The sequence below is a fragment of the Somniosus microcephalus genome, chromosome 11 (assembly GCF_052327205.1).
Source record: "Somniosus microcephalus isolate GS21.2 chromosome 11, FLI_Smic_1.0, whole genome shotgun sequence".
NCBI lineage: Eukaryota > Metazoa > Chordata > Chondrichthyes > Squaliformes > Somniosidae > Somniosus > Somniosus microcephalus.
In genome coordinates this window covers 24907382-24928261 of record NC_140997.1, presented here as the reverse complement: position 1 = coordinate 24928261, position 20880 = coordinate 24907382, and the positions used below count along the sequence as shown (strand labels likewise).

The 20880-nt window shown below is 48.5% G+C and overlaps 1 protein-coding gene across 4 annotated transcripts in view; it reads left to right on the top strand.

The window, feature by feature from the left end:
* Nucleotides 1–20880, top strand: part of chtf18 (CTF18, chromosome transmission fidelity factor 18 homolog (S. cerevisiae)) — a 117350-nt gene that overhangs the window by 61382 nt on the left and 35088 nt on the right. For all 4 annotated transcript variants that reach the window (XM_086000378.1, XM_086000377.1, XM_086000379.1 and 1 more), the window contains one exon: nucleotides 5090–5220. In XM_086000378.1, the coding sequence (XP_085856504.1) occupies nucleotides 5090–5220 (131 nt within the window). The remainder of the gene's footprint in view (nucleotides 1–5089; nucleotides 5221–20880) is intronic.

The following is a 20880-nucleotide window of genomic DNA, read 5'->3' as shown; positions in this document are numbered from 1 at the left end:
GAGCCCCAGGTGGGCAGAGGAAACGCTTCAAGGACACCCTCAAAGCCTCCTTGGAAAAAGTGTAACATCCCCACCGACACCTGGGAATCCCTGGCCCAAGACCGCACAAAGTGGAGGAGAAGCATCCAGGAAGGCGCCGAACACCTCGAGTCTCTTCGCCGGGAGCAAGCGGAAGCCAAGCGCAAGGAGCGCACGTCAACCCAAGCACTCCACCCACCCACCCCTTCAACCACTGTCTGCCCCACCTGTGACAGAGACTGTAGGTCCCGCATTGGACTCATCAGTCACCTGAGAACTCAGTTTTAGTGTGGAGGCAAGTCATCCTCAGTTCTGAGGGACTGCCTAAGAGAGAGAGAGAGTGTATCTGTTCCTGTCCAATGGCCCTTCTGGAAGGGCGTGCATGTCGTCGTCAAGTGAGGGCCAGTTTGGGCTCAACTGTGATTCCGAAGTGGTGGAATCTCCGGCTGAAACCCACTGTCGAGGTTCACCCATTAAGAATGGCCACTTGGGGGCGCGGTCTGGGGACTGTAACCTCGTCTGAATCGGGGCCCTCGGAAAGGAGGGGAAAACATTGGAGAAAAGACGACATTGTGACATTTATCGTCCATTTCAGTGGGGCTTTTAAATTTTGGAACGTCCTGATTCTCTGGGTTATGAATTCCATAATTTGCTCAGCTGCCACTGTTGAGTTGTACGGGCGGTCCCCTTGTCATGGAGCAATGCAGCATGTCATTGCCTCTACTCTTGGTGCCCTTGCTCCTGGAGCTCACAGCCAGCGTCTCCCCGCTATGGGGACGGCCTCAGCCCAGAGCCATCCGCTTGGAAGAAAACAAAACCTGGGCGGGGGGAGGGGAACGCGGGCCTCTTAGAATTGCCCAGAAAGTAGCCACAGAGTCTTCCGGGAGCATCCTGGAAACATCCCAGAACTGGGTCGCAGAAGTGACTTTGTCAGTAATGTGAAGTGGCTAGAAACTGCGGCAGTGAAGTCAGGTAAATGAACTCATTAAAATAAACCTAAAATGGATAGAGCTGCTCCCGGCGAGATTCCCACAGCACTGAGTTCCACTTCCGAACCCTCACCACCGCCAGAATAGGTTCACATTGACACACATTTAATTGAGGTTTCTCCAACAAATTGAAAAACGTTTATTCAATGTAAATGTATGTCTCCTAGTGTATATTTTATCTTTTGAAAGACTTGTCTGGGTGTGTGTCTCTCTTTTTCCCCCCCCCCCCTTTTTATCCCTTGTATTTGGTGTTGCTCATGGTCTTTTCCCGTGTCTACCTGTTTTCTCTGGCCTTGTGTGTGTTTCTCCCCCCCTCACTTTTTGTCCATTGTTTTTAAAACTAATTTGTTCGAATCCATCTTCCAGTATCTTTAAAATTGCTTATTCCGATTGGAATGACTAAAAATGGCCAACACCAAGCGTGTTCTGTACCTCTGCTCTAATTGAGGTGCGAAATGTTTAGTTATATCTTTATGACTGCATTCTCTGGAGCAAGACCCAGATTCCTTTCTTTTACATGAGAATCATAAATCATTTTTAATCAGACCGTCTCAATTTTTTTTTCATGTTGATCCTTTGAAGTAGAGTTTCACAAAGTCAAACATGTCAAACCGAACTCCTTTCCACAAATTGCATCTGTGTGGGGTGCAATATCCGAGAATTTCACAAGCATCTTTTCACAAAACTATTCAATGAGGAAGATTTCCGCTGTGCTATGAGTAAACATAAACACAATTTATAAAAAAAATGTAGGTAACGAAAGAAGAAAGTCTTGCATTTATATAGCGCCTTTCACAACCACCGGACGTCCCAAAGCACTTTACAGCCAATGAAGTACTATTTGAAGTGTAGTCGCTGTTATAATGTAGGAAACGCAGCAGCCAATTTGCGCACAGCAAACTCCCACAAACAGCAATGAGATGGCGACCAGACAATGGGCCTGAATTTCCAATCGGAGGCCTCCTGCGGACGGAAGCCTCTGAACAGAAAAAATCTACGCACTTACCCGCTGGCTCCGTAGATCCCGAGACTCGCGAGCCTGGGCCTCTCCACTACGAAATGCTCAGAGGCCCAGGTATCCCAGGGGCGCAGGTGGTTCGCAAGCGTCCCTGAGATCACGTGGGCCATGGGGCACCAATCAAAGAAGGGAATCCCCCTTCACACTTTTGACGGGTCTCTCCGCGTAGATCTGTCAAAAGTATGAATGGGGATCACTTAAACAGTGAAACATTAAATACATTTTTTTTTAAAACATCACCTATTTAAATTTAGTTAAAAATTATATTAAATTAAATATTTTAAGAAAAGTTAATTTTTTGAAAATAATTAAGGTTTTTTACGGGGCTAAAAATAATTTTTTTTTTAATGTATTTTTAAATTATAAATTCTTACGCCTGGTAAAAGCAGCGTAAGGCCTGATTTTACCAGCATAAGATATTTAAAGGTTTTCAGTGGGCGGAGGTTGTGCAGAAAGCGGAACTCTCTGCCCGCGGAGGCCCATCTCCCGGGCAGGCGGAGGATCTGTCGAGAGGATTCTTGACAAGTCGCAAGTGCCGGGTTTCAGCGCATGCAGCCCAATCTGTTTTTGGTCATGTTGATTGAGGGGGTAAATGTTGACCAGGACACAGTGCTGTGGTAGTTTTTACATCCACCTGAGGGGGCACACGGGGACTCAGTTTAACGTCTCATCCAAAAGACGGCACCTCCTTCAGTGCTGCGCTCCCTCAGCACGGCAACATGGAGAGCTATAGGGGGAGAAATTGGGTGAGTAGCGCCACCTATTCGCGCCTAAAGAGGGCAGTCAGTGGCTGTAGCGCCACTGGCCGCGCCTCCCGCGATATTCAGTGGGGGCGCTAATGGTGGCGTTAGGCTGTTGCGCTGCGCCGCCACCGATGACGTCATCGGTGTGCGCAGCGCCCCGATCACGATATTTGGTAGCGAACGCCGCTGTAGCACCGTTCGCTGCCCGGTTCACGGGGCCTTGCTGTGCCGGCAGTGGTGCAAGTTAAGGTGGAGGTGCGGGGCGGCTGCCTGCCAGCACCTCCGTCCCCGGCCTCCTGACCCCCCCCCCGTGGCATTGCCAGCTGTTTCCCGAGAGCCCGGCACTTCTCGGTGCCGGGCTCTTTTGCTGGCACTCGCGATCGGGGATCGCGCTGTTGCAGGCCCCTCCCCCTTAATGGGAGGAAGGCCTGCAGTACCGCAGCATGCCGTGCTGCAGCGTATGGCGCTGCGGCACGTAGCGCTGCGATATTCAGTTTCAGCGCCCCAAGCGGGACGCGGAGCGCCTCGAGCCTCGCCCCATCTCCCTCTAGGGGCGCTGAAACTGAATTTCTGACGTTCATTAATGCTCCGAACGCTGCGCAAAAATCAGCGCCCAGGCGAACTTAGCGCTACTTTGGCGCCTCAACCCAATTTCTCCCCCTATAATATATATATATTTTTTAATTATGTTTTGGATTAAAGCTGAAACATTCTTGTTAGTTCTTGATAAGACCAGCCTAGTGAGTAACCACAGCTGTTTCCGCCCAAAATAAACTGCGCACTTAAGATGCTAAAACTGGCAACTTTGGAATTGACAATGCAAATTTTGACCGATATGAAAGACTGCCCGTTTTAAACGTGGACGTTTTACATCGGATATACGGCACAGAAATAGGCCATTTGGTCCAACCAGTCCATGCCGGCGTTTATGCTCCACTCGAGCCTCCTCCTGTCTTTCCTCATCTAAACCTATCAGCATAACCCTCTATTCCCTTCTCCCTCATATGCTTATCTAGCCTCCCCCTTAACTGCATCTATACTATTCGCTTCAACCACTCCCTGTGGTAGCGAGTTCCACATTCTCACCACTCTCTGGGTAAAGAAGTTTCTTCTGAATTCCCTATTGGATTTCTTGGTGACTATCTTATATTGATGGCCTCTAGTTATGCTCTTCCCCACAAGTGGAAACATTCTCTCTGTATCCACTCTATCAAAACCTTTCAGAGTTTTAAAGAGCTCTATTAGGTCACCCCTCAGCCTTCTTTCAAGAGAAAAGACTGTTCATCCTTTCCTGATATATATACCCTCACATTTCTGGTATCATCCTTGTAAACGCACCCTCTCCAGTGCCTCTGTATCCTTTTTATAATATGGTTTTGAGTACTAGATCGTATGCCCGCCCCGTGCTGATCTCGATGAGAGAGGTGGGGAGGGTTAAATACCTTCTGCCGACAATATCAGCGGAAAGGGCTGGGTGAGTGCGGAATGGAATTTATTGTGATGTACTCAGAACGACTTTTGAACCAAACACATCTGCAGGAGGAAGTTCACCCCTAAAGTGTGGAAGGGCAGGAAGTGTAAAGCTATTAAAAAGACCTGGTTTAAACCTGTTTGACGCTGAGGGGAAGAATATCACTTGGATTTCAGAGCGTCTGCTGGCACTCTGAGATGTCTCTCTGTATGTAATTAACACTGGAGTTGTTGCTGTAAACAACACTCCCATGCCGTTAGTATTTTTTCCCAGAAAATGTTTTATTAAAGAACGGACTTGTGTTCGAAAGCGGAGAGAAGAGAGGAAATCTTGAAGACTGGGTCGTAGATTCACTTGGTGTCCCTTGGAGCAGAGTTGAGGCCAGCACTGATTAGATTTTATTCTTTGAGTGTAATGTACGCTGCTTGACTGGAGGAGATTACAGAGATAGGGAGGGATTTCCTTACTCGTAGGGAAAGTTATTGGTGCTGTTACAGTTTGGAAAAGCTGATGGTAATGGGTGAAGAGGCAGGCAGAGAATGACGTGATGGGGATAGGTAGGAGTAACGTCAGGGTCTGGTGCAATCCAACTGTGCAGAGACTGGTGGTGCCAGCTTGGAGAGTGCACTGAGATGAGGTGGGGGATTGTCCCATTCAGCAAATCCTGACTGGGACTCGTTATCCAGAACACTGCTCCCAAACAATCAATGGAGGGGCGGTTATTGTAAGCGACTTCTCTGGGATACCTGGTTGTATTCAGAAGCATCAAGTGACATGGAGGTTTAAAAGCGACGTTTCTTACACAGCTCCGAGGCTTGTAGTGACGTGAACTGTAAAACTTTTGTTTCAGGTGAACACCCAGCTGTATAGCGCCAGGGAGAAGCAGCAGCTAGCTGACCTGATCGGAGCCATGCTGTCTTACAACCTGACGTATCACCAGGAGCGGACACCAGAGGGGCAGTACGTCTACTTGCTGGATCCGTAAGCATTGTCTCTTACTTGCTACTTAAAGCCCCTTTTAATTATATTGTTATGGGATAAAAGCTCCAATGGGCTTAAATATTCCTCGATGTCCTGGCAAAGCTGATGTATAAATTGGAGACATTACATGAGAAGAAAGCGGTTTAAATGCTTCTCACAGGAGTGGCACAGGTCTAATAGCTTATGAGTGACTAAGCTGTGGATAATTATGTTGTACGATAGCAAATTATGTTGTGCTTGCTTTACAAATGTAATAAAGTGGGAGGATATACTGTGAGGTCTGATGAATTTATCTAGTTTGGGATATATTTATTATTGAAAATGTACAAACCTTTGTGAACCCTGCATTTAGCACACATTGGGGCAGAATTTGCGGTCAGTACGCCGTCATACTGCCTTTGAAATGGACAGCAAGTTTGGTGTTTAAGCGCATGCGCTAAATCCCGAACTTGCGATCTGTCAGGTTCCAACTTGACAGATCATCCACTCTGACTGTGAAATCCTTATTGCTGGCGCAGAGTTGCCCACCAACTACCCAGCAATTACGCAGTAAAAATTTTACGGCTGGTGCAAACAGGCGCAGGAGCCTGTTTACACTGCGTAAGTGGAGGGGTGATGTGCAGCAGCTTGAACTATACACCCGTCATGATAAATAACTATATCCACCTAACTATCTCCTGATCCCAACACAACTCTACCAAGAATGAGAGACTGATTTATTTATTTACCGGGTTGAATGAGAGACTGATTTATTTATTAATTTACCGGGATGAGTGAGACTAAAAAATAATGAATGGGCATCGGAGATTTGTGTTTCCTGATTGGAGCACCGCCCCACGTGATCTCGGATACACTTATGCACACAGTGTGCCCTTGGGATCCGTGGGCCGCTACGCTGTGTTCAACTCCGCAGCGAAACAACGCAAGTTCTCGAATGAGGCTTCACACTAGGTAAGTGCGGATTTCTTTCGGAGGTTGGCGGCGTACTCCTTAGCAATTTCAGGGCCAGTAAGCACTACTCACCTTTGCAGTGCCAGGTGGGTAATGCCAGCGTTTTTCTGTAGCATTGAGCTTTGCGGACCAGGAAGGTTCCAATCCCCCAGTGCGTCATCAACTGGTTGCAGCTGGGGCCACGCAATAAGGATCCCGCAATGGCCTCCGCCTCCTGGGTTATAGAGGGGCGAGATCAGACAGGGTTCCTGCTTCTATCCTCTACCCACTACTGGGAGTGCACGTGTGTGGACACTGAGTGAGGACAGGATTGGGCTTGGCTTATGATCCCCTCCTATGATCCAGTCCCCCAACTCTGCTTGGGCTTGCAAGTGGATAACTTGCCAGAAAGTGGTCGTGGAGCTTTACCCCAGCAAGGAGCCCTCGCCTCCCGGGAGGGGGGCAGGGAAGAAAGCAGGCAGGCCATCAGAACGTTGGGAATGGAAAGAAAGACAGACTTGCATTTCTATAGCGCCTTTCACGACCACCGGACGCCTCAAAGCGCTTTACAGCCGATGAAGTACTTTTTTTGAAGTGGAATCACTGTTGTAATGTGGGACACGCAGCAGCCAATTTATGCACAGCAAGCTCCCACAGACAGCAATGTGATAATGACCAGATAATCTGGTTTTCTTTTAATGTTGGTTGAGGGATAAATATTGGCCAGGGCACCGGGGATAACTCCCCTGCTCTTCTTTGAAATAGTGCCGTGGGATCTTTTACGTCCACCCGAGAGAGCAGACGGGGGCCTCGGTTTAATGTCTCATCTGAACGACGGCACCTCCGACAGTGCAGCACTCCCTCAGCACTGCACTGGAGTGTCAGCCTAGATTTATGTGCTCAGGTCTCTGCAGTGGGATTTGAACCCACAACCTTCAGAGGCGAGGGTGCTACCCACTGAGCCATGGCTGACACTAGCTCAGTAAGAATGAGGGAAACCTGAAAGAAGCGCTCATTTTGAGCGGGGGAGATGGTTCGAAGTGGGAGCCTGATGCTCTGGAGGGGTTTGCAATGGCTGCACTGTGCTGGCCGCCTGGGGTTGGGGTATTGGTAACTGATGCGATGCTGTCACGTGGCATAAGCTTCCCGCTGTGCTGGGACAGGCTGGATCAATCCAGGATATGACGCCGCCAGGAGTGTGATATGGAGCAGCAATTTTTCAAGGGAGGTTAGATAATGTCACCAACAGAGAGAGGGAAGGCACAAGCAGTTTATCGATGCCATCTCGCCCTCGGTTGTGCTACTGTTCTCGAAGCCCGTCCTGCGAGGGCTGTTCTCTGCAATGCATCAGAAGTGCTGACTGTTTCCACAAATAATCGGGGGGCAGCTTCGACAGGCAATGGCGATTACACCGTGAGGCAGCAGCAGGAAGTCGCAAAGCAATTTGCCTCAGGAAGTGGGCAGTACTCTACTGCAAATATTCCTTGGCTGAATCCTCTACCCCCTCCCCCCCCCCCCCCCCTTCCCCCAGGGCCAATTTTATTCCACCCCTTCTCCCGAAGGTGGTGACCCGTGCTGGAGTAGAGCTCTGTGGATAACGAGGTGCTGTCCGACCCCTGCACCCAAGTGGCCATTCTTTGAGTGATTCCAGTCAGCAGATGGATATCTGAGAGTATCGAAACGAAACCTCATTCCATTCTCGCCCGACACCTCCCCTCCTTTCTCCCCCGCATAACACGTGCGCACATCCCAGCAGGAGTCACCGAGTAGCCATCAGATGAGATGAGCCAACCATGAAGATTTAACCTGAGCCCTTAACTTTTTTTTTTCCCCAGTAAGACCCCTTCCCTTTTTCAGTTTGAGTGACACTTCAACTTCCCAAAGGGGAATCAAAATCCAATTCTGTTTCTTTTACCGAGATCTTTGTCAAGCGCCTGGCCTAGAGTCGAGGGAAACTTATCCCATTCGCAGGAAACCTCCACAATGCAGGCACAGGCAGTTGCCTAGTAACAGCGCAGCTCAGATCAGCGCTGCCCCCTTGGGTTAGGCGGGGATGGTGCAGGTGATGACAATAGCCTGCCGTGTGGTGTCTTTTTACCGTAAAGACAGTCCCGGGGCATTTCTCAATAGGTCTGGGGGAAATGCAGTCCCAAGTTCCAGTTTGCAGAGAAAAAGGTTTGGCAATTCCGCGTTCTTGGGGCTGGGGTGAGACTAGACTGTCTCTAGTGCAGTGTTTTTCGAAGTTCAGGTCATAACTCCGTGCAACCCAGCGATTAATATCCCGCGACCCGCACTTTGAAAAACACTGGCCTAGATCAGACCCACAGCAGTTCGCGGTCCTCGTCGCTGCAGCAGTACCCCGATATTCATGGTTAAATTGGTGTCCGCGTTTTATTTCCTTTCTTTTCTTCCCTGCTCTCCCTCCTCTCCGGGAGGTGTTGACCTCCCTTTCTGGGGGGTTTACTTTTCATGTCTTGCCCAATTAGCCATTACTTTGTGGATGTCAACAAGCTACCTGACAGCAATGCCCAATCCAATCTTATCCTCACCCATGATCCCCTTGTGTCGCTCATTGCTTGCTGGACAGTGACCAGGAGCGGGAACTCTGGCCGATTGTATTATAGCACCTTTCACAGAGTCAAACCTCCCAAGACCCTTCACGGCAGCGTCATCAAACAAGATTTGCCACCGAGCCGCATGAGACAATTTAGGACAGGTTTCTTGGCCTGGCTTGGCCCAAGAGGTAGCTTTAAAGGAGGAGAGAGAGGCGGAGAGGTTTATGGAGGGAGTGCGAGAGCTTAGGGCCTCGGCAGCTGAAGGCAGGGCCACCAGTGGCCGAGCGATGAAAATGGGGGAATGCTCAAACAGCCAGAATTGGTGGAGCGCAGATATCTCGGAGTGTTGTAGGGCTGGAGGCCTATTGGTCGATACGCCCCAGAGGTGGCGACTTGGCCTCCAAATATCTGGCACTATAGTCAAATTGGGGTTTCCGAGTGGTCTCTTAAGTGGGGTATTTTCTGAAGGGAAAAAGCCCGGTATACCCCTCCCACATTCAATTAGGCAGCTCCGTGCGCAATGCCAGCCATTTTGGTGTTTTTCTGCTCCGAGCTAAAGTTCCAAATTACTTTAAGCACAGCACTTCAGGCTTTTATTCTTCATTTGAGGTGAGGTTAGGTGTTGTCTGCTTGCCGACTTTTCTAGTTTTTTCACTCTTACTTTCCTGCTAATTAAACGGAAGATGAAACTCCCTTTAGGTGTAATGGTTTCAAAGCCTGTCGAACCAATTTAATTAAAACCACGAGAGAATGTATTCTTCTTTCAGGTTTATCCAACCCTTAAAGGAGTTGGCAACTCTTGACTGAGAAGTACTTACCTCTGGATGTGTCCCAGGCTCATTCGTGAACTAATTGCATTTTAAAAAGGATATGGAGGCACTGGAGAAGGTGCAATAAAGATTTACAAGAATGATACCAGAACTGAGAGGCTATAACCCATCAGGGAAGACTGAACTGGCTGGGGCTCTTTTCTCTAGAAAAGTGACAGCTGAGGGGTAACCTGATTAGCGGTCTTTAAAATTATGGTGTGGGTTTTTTTTAATTCGTTTTTATGGGATGTGGGGGTCGCTGGCAAGACCAGCATTTATTGCCCATCCCTAATTGCCCTTGAGAAGGTGGTGAGCCGCCTTCTTGAACCGCTGCAGTCCGTGTGGTGAAGGTACTCCCACAATGCTGTTAGGGAGGGAGTTCCAGGATTTTGACCCAGCGACGATGAAGGATCGGCGATATACTTCCAAGTCAGGATGGTGTGTGACTTGGAGGGGAACTTGGAGGTGGTGCTGTTCCCATGCACCTGCTGCCCTTGTCCTTCTAGGTGGAAAAGGTCACGGGTTTGGGAGGTGCTGCCGAAGAAGCCTTGGCGAGTTGCTGCAGTGCATCTTTGATAGGGTAGACGTAGAGAAGATATTTCCACTTGGGAGTCCAAAGCTAGGAGTCATTAATATCAGATAGTCACTAATAAAATCGAATAAGGAATTCAGGAGAATGTGGAACTCGCTACCACAAGGAGTAGTTGAGGTGAATAGCACAGATACAGTTAAGGGGAAGCTGGATAAGTACATGAGGGAGAAAGGAATAGAAGGATATGCTGATAGGGTGAGATGAAGTCGGGTTGAAGGGACCCATGTGGAACATCAACGCTGGCATGGACCTGTTGGGCCGAATGTCCCGTTTCTGTGCTGCAGGTTCAATACCCTAACTCTAACCCTAAATGCCCCTCCCTGGAGCATTGTGTGTCATCAGTCTGCTGAGCGAAATGGTGACGAGGACGCGCATCTCAACCGAAGGAATCCCTGCGGAGCACGTCCGTATTCCGGGATCGGGTTTAGTCCATTTCTAGAATTGACTGCGGGCGACGGCTTGAAGACTAAGCTGTCCAGTGAGTCACTGAACCAGACAGAACCCAAATTGAACCCCTGGTCTGGTCAAGTTAGCCATTGCCAGCAACAACAACTTGCATTTATCTAGCGCCTTTTAATGTGGTAAAATGTCTCCAGGTGCAGCGCAGGAGTGTTATCAGACAAAATTTGACACTGCGCCACCTAAGGAGATATTAGGACAGGCGACCAAAAGCTGGATCGAAGAGGTAGGTTTTAAGGTGTGACTTTAAGGAAGATAGATGAGAGCGAGAGAGAGGCGCAGAGGTTTAGAGTGGGAATTCCAGATCTTAGGGCCGAGGCAGCTGATGGCACGGCCGGCATTGGTGGAGTGAAGAAAGTCAGGGGATGCACAGGAGCCCAGAATTGGAGGAGCGCAGAGATCTCGGAGGGTTGTAGGGCAGGATTAGCTCAGGCGGATCCCAAATTGAGCCCCTGGACTGCGGTCAAGTGAGCTGATGCCAGGCAGGCTGGTGAGGTCGGTACAGTTCACCGAGTTGGGGAGGTTGGGGGAAATTCTTTCGGGTTCTTTCTGCTGATCGCTGTCCAGAGACCCATGCCGGATAGTGAGAATATGGGAAAGTCGGGCACAGAGGGGCTTGGGAATTGGCCCACGATGCCCCTGTGGTAGAATAGCCAGCTGGCACTTTGCTGTCGAGGCTCACACTGGAATGATTGTGTTCTCGGGTGAAGTACCAGAGTATGTCTGGTGTCTGTGGACCAATACCCCAGTAAGGAAAAGACGAGACCTGCATTTATATAGCGCCTTGCACAACCTCAGAACGACCCAAAGCACTTTGCAACCACTGAAGTATTTTGAAGTGTAGACACTTGTGATGTAGGAAACGCAGCAGCCAATTTGCGCACAGCAAGATTCCACAAACAGCGATGTGCTAATGACCAGATCATCTGTTCAGGTGTTGGTTGGGGGGGATAAATGTTGGCCAGGACACAGTGAGAATGCCCCTGATCTTCAAATACTGCCATGGGATCTTTAACGTTCACCTGAGGGGGGCAGATGGGGGTCTCGATTTAACTTCTCATCCAAAAGATGGCCCCTCTGGCAGTGCTGCACTCCCTCAGTACTGCCCCTCTGACAGTGCAGCGCTCCCTCAGTACTGCCCCTCTGACAGTGCAGCGCTCCCTCAGTACTGCCCCTCTGACAGTGCAGCGCTCCCTCAGTACTGCCCCTCTGACAGTGCAGCGCTCCCTCAGTACTGCCCCTCTGACAGTGCAGCGCTCCCTCAGTACTGCCCTGAAGTGTCAGCTTAAATTATGCGTTCAAGTTTCCAGATTGATACTTAAACCCACGACCTTCTGGCTCAGTGGCAAAAGTGCTAGCACTGAGCCAAGACTGACAGCTTGACGAGGAGTCAGCCCCTTCAGGAGAGATGGGGTTGGTTTAATAATGGTGCCGGGGGGGTGACTGTGAACTTGCCCTTGGGCTGACCTCACTAGGCTGTACCCTCTTCACCCATTCCCTCAATTGCTGACAATTCAGGATCTTGCTGGGAGCCTCTCGGGTGAACTGCTGTCACTGTGTGTGTGTGTGTTTGTAACCAGTTTATTTTTCCTGAAGATAAAAATATCTTTCAGCCCTCAAAGAATTAGTGGTTACAGATGTCGGCAGCTCTGAAACGCAGGGGTGTCGGCAGCTCAAACACCACAACCCTGACGAGCGTGGTGATTTCCTGAAGGTAGATACCGTGTACACTGGGAGTAATTTTAACCCAGCTCCCTGGGTGGGAAGCCCACAGGATTGGGTGAAATGGCGATTTTACATCCTGCCTTCAATGGGGGGTAAAATCGGTAGGGGTGTGAAGCCTGCGCTGTTCCCAATCCCATAGGTTTCCCGACTGGCGGATTCGGTTAAAATTGCCCCCTATGGCTGTATAATCCAGACACTTTCTCCTGGGACCCAGCGCAAAAGTCCACTTCCATAGGCAAGGACTCACTCCCTATGTACAAAGCAATCTGGGATGTAATGCAAACAATAACCTCACTTGCCATCGATGCATGCACTGGTGGATATATTGTGGACTATAACCATACCCTCCTAATCTCTTTGACCGATGGGATATATAAGTATAACAAACCATTTCAGGTTAAAAACTATAAATCCCGTTTATTAAGAGGCAAGATTATGTAAAGCAGCAGATTTGACCAATTTATATTACTTCACGTAACTTTGCGACTCTTTTCAAAGCAATAAATGTCTCGAGGACTTTCAGTTCTGTGTCAATTTTCCCAGCTTGCGTCTTTAACGAGACAATTCTTAGTTGAATTAGACAGCACACGCAGTCATTTGCTAACCTTCACTCAAGGGTACAGCAAGGGGTGGGGGACGACTGGTGAACAAGCAAAAGCATGTCATACTTGTATCTAGATATCATGTGGGGCAGAGAGTTCCCTCGGCCACCTTTCAAGCCAATCATCAGCAACTGGGATAAAGCAAAACTGCTAGGCTATTAAATAGGACCCTCTGTTGAGACAGACATCGCAGCTGGTGATCCTTCAAAGACTTGGTACAATAGTGAAATAGACTGTAAACATGAGAAGGTCGCAGCCTGGTGAATAATAATTATTAATATCTACGGATGGACTGGTGTGTCTTCTGTCACAAAGAATGAACTTGCATTTATATAGCGCCTTTCATGACCTCTGGACGTCCCGCAGTGCTTTAGAGCCAAGTACTCTTTTGTAGTCACTGTTGTTAAGGTAGGAAACGCGGCAGCCAATTTGCGCACAGCAAGGTCCCACAAACAGTTGAACAATAGCGTGAGAGAGCGTCCATTACACATGACTGGCTCCATCTTGTGTTTTTTTCTCGACATCAGGGAAGAAACGAAACCCATAGCGACACTTAATAAATAAATAAAACAGATTTAAGGGTTACTGGTCCCCGTCCAAATAATGTGTATTCCAGCGAGACGGGCTGTTCCCAGCAAGTGACGGCCAAGTTTAAAGTGGCCACAATGCTGCCACTGTGACAAAACCCAATATTAAACAGGGCTAGAACTCCAATCTGTAGCAGTCCCTTCCGTTTTAAACATTGAGTTCATGAAATACTTCTGAGAGCTTGTCCAATTTATTGAAATTAAATATTTACTCGTTAATAGTTTCCCTTGGCATGTCTTCTGGTGAGTGGCGCTGACAAATGCTTTTTGATGTTGGTTCTTGGCAGTAGTTTAACCTGTACTACTAATATCATATTTAAAGACTGATCCTCTTTGTGTGTAATCCAGTCCTGCCATTGTGTAACTCTGCTCTTTATCAAAATGAAAAGCCACCGCACCATATTTATTACAGGGTAGAACTGCCCTTAGGCCTGGGTAATGAACAGCTGTCACTCCTCGGAGTCGAACAGCTAATATTGTCAATGTAATTATATTCACGTATTATTTTGAAATGTGCGCTTTCAGTATTTCACTATCTCACAGTGGACTGACCAAAAGCTGACCTTAAGTAGCTGAATTTCTAGTTAAACAGCGCACGCATATTCCTTGCATTCATGGCCGGTTAGGGGTAAAGATGGCATTGCACTCGCACATTTGGTGGTGAATTGTTCTGCTCAGCCTGTCATTTAAGAGCAGTTCCTGCTGTCTGCCCCAGGAGGACTCCGATCTTGGGCTTATCGGTTGACCAATAACCGACAATCTTCTCGAGGAGGAACGAAGCCGGGTTTCTCTGGGGGGGGGGGGGGGGGTGAAGTTCGCACCGAGGTGCCTGGAAGTGGAAGATTAGAACTGAGCTGAGCCTCTGTGGTGGGCGAGGTAATCTGATGCCTGATCCAGGCGCGTTTGCCGCAGTCCACGGCACTGCTGATGAATGAGCAGCCAACTGACGGGAGTTCGAGGGTTAGACCTATTACTGGGGCCTGGGATTTGTCCCACTCCGTTCCAGTGCCCTAAGAATGTAGTACTGTAGGAAAACCGGGAGTCAAAATCGCACACAGCAAGCTCTCACAAGCAGCAATGCGATAAATTACCAGATAATCTCTCTCAAGTGTTGGTTGAGGGATAGATGTTGGCCAGGACACCTGGAAAACTCCCCAGCTTCCTCTTCAAATAGTGCCACGGGATCTTTAGCATCCACCTAAGAGGGCAGACAGGCTTAACGTCTCACCCGAAAGGCGGAACTCCTTCAGCACTGCACTGGAGTGTCGGTCTACATTTTTGTGCTCAAGTCTCTGGAGTGGGACCTGATCCCACGACCACCTGACTCGGAGGCGAGAGAGTGCTACCCACCGAGTCACAGCTGGCGCTCAACAGGTAGAGTGGTCGTAGCTGGGCAAGCAGGGGGAAGTTAACCACTGCTTTGTGCCGGTAAGCTGCATGTTTTCAGTTGGTTAAACTCTCAACAGTACATTTGAGTTTCCCGACATCTTCACTCTTGCCAACCTGCACTTGGGTTCTCTGGACATTGGTAATGGGAGAGGAGTGGGGGGGTTGCAATCCACATCATATCAAGCAGACAGAAACTTGACTTCAGTGGATCATTTTGGATAGGAAGACCTTTGGGGGTGACGAAGATGATGGGCTTCCTCCCGTGCCAGAGATGCAGCTGACTAAATGAAAATTCCAATGGTGTGTCTGACTGCATGACTGCCCGATATATTACAGTGTAAAGGGGAAAAAAAGTTAGACTTGTATTTATATCGCACCTTTTATGGCCCAGGACACCCCAAATGCTTTACAGCCAGCGAATTACTTTTGAAGTGTAGTCACTATTGTAATGTCGGAAACGTGGCAGCCACAGCAAGATCCCACAAACATCATTGTGAAAATGACCAGATAATTGTCGTCTTAGTGATGTTGATTGAAGGATAAATATTGGCCAGAACTCCCCCTGCTTTTCTTCGAAATGGTGTCACGTGATCCTTCGTGTCCACCCGAGAGGGCAGACGGGGCCTCGGTTTAATGTCTCATCCGAAAGACTGCACCTCCGACAGTGCAGCACTCCCTCAGCACCGCACTGGAGTGTCGGCCTGGATTTTGTGCTCAAGTCCCTGGAGTGGGATTTGAACCTACAGCCTTCTGACTCTGAGGCAAGAGAGTGCTACCCACTGAGCCACAACTACCCCCTCCAGAGAGAAGGATGCAGCTAATTTCCATGTCTAACACCGAGACCATGAGAGATGAGGGCTGAGTAAAGGCCATTCGGCCCGTTGAACCTCATTGCTCTGGTACATTGATATTGGCCTTGCCTTTATCCTAATTGTACTTTTGCAATTTCTGTAATCTACATTTTTACATTAACGGGCATCATGTGATTTCAAAGCTGTGGAGTTCTGGGGATCAATTATGCCAAAGGTCAAATTCATCTGCTTATATCTGAAAATCCCTCCCTTCCAGCTCACGGCTTAGTGGTGTTGCACAGTGAAATTTGCTTCTATTTCGTTTCCTTTGCATACACAAACCTTCGATTCGCCAAGAACAGAAGAGAAAATCCCTTTGGTATCCGTCTAAAAGCCCGGCGCACAGGAAGCTGTTCCTGCTCAATGCACGGCCAGCTGAAGAGGATGTCGGGCAGAGCTGGCATCTGGAGTACAGAAATAAGCACTTTATAATCAGATCCACAGGCTGATCACCCTAGAGTACCATTGATCCTGCTTAGAGGGGTGGGGGGCACGGTTCACCGGCGCGCCGCACAGAGGGAGAGGCCCGAGCGAGAGGCAAGATGTGTTCCTCTGTGGCGCAGGCCGGGGGCAACCTGTCTTCGGTTCCGATCCACCAGCCTATGTTCCAAGCGCGATGCAACGAGACGATACTGATAACCAACTGGGGGCTGCCGCTGGCTGTGGCGCTCTTTCTGCTCTGGCTCACCTACGCTTTCATCTACCTGCCGGCTATGGTGCATCGGTCGATGGTGGAGAACGCGGCGAGAAACCTCACGCCGGACTTCAAGTACGACGAGCACACCAGCCGTTCCAACCCGAATTAGAAGCTTGGAGCGGGGTGGTGGGGGGAAGAGAGACAATGGGGAGTTCTACTGACTGCTTCATTCATATAACGTTATCTTCACTCTGACACTGACTGGTGCTTCGCAGTGTCAGACATTCCACCTGCCTAAGATTCCGACTTTTTCAGCGCACTCTCCTTACCTCGAGGAAGGGGGAAGTGAGCGCGTGAATGCTTTTCAGAATTACAAGCACTCTGATATCGGGGAACGCACACCGGCCTTGCTGTGTTCCCGAACTCTGCATTCGGCGGGCCCCGGCAGGAGATGGAAGGAGGAGCCCTGCTCCCTCACCACCAGCGAGAGAGCTGGATCTGAGGGACAGAAGAGGGGAGGAGGCAAAAGCTTACACCGACCGATGTGATGGGATTGTGATTTTTTAAACACTAGCAGCGATTTGAGAGGTTTTCAGTTTACTGGGGCACGGGTTGGAACTACCTTGTGTTAGTTATCACAATTATTTGTATTTTGTAGCCCGTGACGCACACACTTTTTGTCCCACTGCATTCTTGAGCTGAAGGAGGCGGGTGAAAGGGACAGAATGAACTGAAATGTATATAACCGCCCGAGGATTAAAACTTGTCTCGGAGAGGACCTTACGGGCTTTATGCCTCCAGACATGTTCTTGTAGTTTTAACAACCATCTTGCAGTGCTTGCTTATGAGCCCGATGAAAATTGATGTGCAATAATTTAGATGATTTAAACTTGGAATGTGTAGTTACTGTTCTGTAAGCGATTTTATTTTGTTGGCATTCTGTAAAATTTACTGATCAGGGAGTCGGTGATGTGTATCCTAATCCCCTTTAATGTCAGCTTGGCGCAGTCGTTGATGCTCTCGCCTCGGAGTCAGAAGGCCATGGGTTCAAGCCAGCTGCTGGACTTGAGCGCATAGCCTAGCTAAGACTCCAGTGCAGTACTGACTGGAGTGTTGCACTATTGGAGGTGTCTGTCTTTCAGCTGAGACTTCTCTGCCTGTTGAAGTCAATGTTTATGATCCCGAGGCGCTATTCGAAGGCGAAGCAGGGAGGTCCCCCGGTATCTTGGCCAGCGTCGCTCCCTCGACTAACCGCACCAAAATTGGCTACTCGACCATCGCACTTCATTGGCTGGGAAGCACTTCGGGAAGTCCTGAGGACATTCTTATGGCACTACATAAATGCAAATCCTTTCTTTCTAACACCCTAATGGGCAAAGGCATCATTTAGCCTTTGTTCTGTTCATGAAGGAACTTGTAGTTGGCCTCGGTGCTCCTATGTCCCGGTGGGGGTGGGAGGATAATCAGCCAGGGTCTTCCCCCCCCCCCCAACCACACCACACTCCTGATCGGTACCCTGTGGCCCTTGCTGTAAAGGGCCCATGCGTGGGCAGGATTGGGCGAGGTCAGTCTACACTGTCGGGATCAGACATGAATGACTACCTTTCAAGGCGTCAGTAATATTCCGGGGGAAAGGGAGCAAATTGGGGGGGCTGGGGAAATTAATAAATGATGTGCGTTCCATACAACTTCCCCAGGACTGATGCAATAAGTAATACCGTATCAGAAATGTATTGTGTAGTGTTTGCTAATTGATAAAACTGGCAAATGAGTTCCTGTGTGCTGTTCTATTTTGGAATACTGTATCTTTAATTTATTCAAGCTTCAAAGCAATCTTTTGAAAATAGAATAAAAATACGGAAATTGCTTATCTCAGTGTATGAAATAATATTTTTATAATGGCATTCCAACTTATCCAAATGGCAATTTGAAGTGCGAGGCCCTTTTACAGGAAGGTTTCAGGAAAAAAACAAGTTAATTTTGGGGCGAGAAGCATTTTACTCATACTGAAAAAAATCCAATCCCTTTCCCCCTCTTTAATATCACACTTGTGTTCCATCTTTTCAAATGGTGCCTTTTTATGTTTGAGCGTTTCACTTCCACCCCCTAAGTGCTGAATGATGAGCATTAAGAGCAACAGGATAACTAAAATAAGAGTAGGGCCTGTTAGGGACCATAAAGGTAACCTGTGTGGAAAAGGAAGACATGGGTATGGTTCTTAATGAATACTTTGTGTCTGTTCTCACAAGACAGGGACGATGCAGACATTGCAATCAGGGAGGGGGGGGGGGGGGGGGGAGTGTGAAATATTAGATGAAATAAACATAGTGAAAGAGGAAGTATTAAGGGGTTTAGCATCTCTGAAAGTGAAAAAATCCCCAGGCCTGAATGAAGTGTATCCCAGACTGTTAAGAGAAGTAAGAGAGGAAAGAGCAGAGGTTCTGACCATCATTTTCCAATCCTCTCTGGCTACAGGGGTGGTGCTGGAGGACTGCTAACGTGGTACCGTTGTTTAAAAAGGGAGAAAGGGATACACCGAGTAATTACAGGCCAGTCAGCCTAACCTCAGTGGTAGGAAAATTATTGGAAAAATTCTGAGGGACAGTATTAATCGTCATTAGAAAGACACGGATTAATCAGGGACAGTCAGCATGGATTTGTTAAGGGAAGGTCGTGTCTGACTAACTTGATTGAGTTTTTGAGGAGGTAACAAGGAGGGTCGATGAGGGTAGTGCGTTTGATGTAGTCTGTTCTGGATTTTAGCAAGGCTTTTGATAAGGTCCCACATGGGTGACTGGTCACGAAAGTAAAAGCCCATGGGATCCAAGGCAAAGTGCCAGGTTGGATCAAAATTGACTCGGAGGCAGGAAACAAAGGGTAATGGTCGAAGGGTGTTTTTGTGACTGGAAGGCTGTTTCCAGTGGGGTTCCGCAGGCCTCAGTACTGGGTCCTTTGCTTTTTGTGGTATATAATCAATGATTTGGACTGAATGTAGGGAAGTATATTTAAGAAGTTTGCAGATGATACAAAAAATTGGTTGATGTGGTTGATGATGAAGAAGAAAGCTGTAGACTGCAGGAGGATATCAATGGACTGGTCAGGTGGCTGGAACAGTGGCAAATGGAATTCAATCTGGAGAAGTGCGAGGTAATGCATTTGGGGAGGGCGAACAAGGCAAGGGAATACACATTAAATGGTAGGACACTGAGGTGCAGAAGATCAGAGGGACCTTGGGTGCATGTCCACAGATCCCTGAAGGTAGCAGGACAGGTAGATAAGGTGGTTAAGAAGGTATATGGGATACTTGCCTTTATTAGCCGAGGCGCAGAATATAAGAGCAGGGAGGTTATGCTTGAACTGTTTAAAACACTACTTTTTCACCTAGATGATGGTGGGGGTCTGGAACTCACTGCCTGAAAGGGTGGTAGAGGCAGAAACACTCATCACATTTAAAAGTACTTGGATATGCTGGAAAGTGGGATTAGGGTGGATAGCTCTTTGTCGGCCAGCACGGGCGCGATGGGCCGAATGGGCCGCCTCCTGTGCTGTAAATTTCTATGATGTGAGTAGGAGAAACATGAAGCCAACAGCTGCTTTTTATGGCACTTAGGCTGTGATGGTGCAGTTTCACTGCCCATGACTAGCTAGTACTCCACAAACTGGAAGTTTTTCCCTTGTGTGCTGGCCCTTTCGGAGCCTATTTCCATCCGGACAAAACAATTAACCCAATTTACATGGACCCGCCCAGTATTTTCAACCTACGTGGAATATCCAATGTAAAAAAAAGATAAAAACACTCAGGCGCGCGAGCACAGATGTCTGGAATAGGCTACTGCTGCAGTGCTCCAAGACATTGCTCACCATACGTATAACACCGAAAATCCATCGACGAGTCTCTTCTGTCAGTCATCTTTAGCAGGACAGTCTTTAAAACGGGGTCTCCAAATGCTTCTCCCGCACTGCCTTTGGAAATGGCGCTGGCCCAGGTTTCAGCAGGGGACCCTCCGACGCTCCTTACCAGTCACACGACGACTCATTGCCATTCGAAAAATTCACAAAACCCATCCACAGTGAAAACTCTGCTAATTCAACCACCCGATTATAGAAAACAATTATAGAATGCCCGAATCTACTCTAGAGAATAAGTGAGTTTAAGTGGCGCTCGACGTTATTAATGTGTGAATCGTCCAGAAACTTGTGGCGAGGAAGAGATGCCCCTTGAGTTGCGACTCACCACAGGATTGCTCCGCCGTTTAGCCCCGCGGGAAACGGGGGATTTTCAATTATAGCTGCGTTAAATTACTACTTTGTCCCAAGTACCTCGTATCAGATCAGGATGTGGTACCAGGAGGAATGATTGTGCAGTGGGTTAGGCTCTCTCTCTCCCCTGTCTCTCTCTCTCTCTCTCTCTCTCTCTCTCCCCTCTGTCTCTCTCTCTCTCTCCCGTCTCTCTCTCTCTCTCTCCCCGTCCTCTCTCTCTCTCTCTCCCCCGTCTCTCTCTCTCTCTCCCCGTCTCTCTCTCTC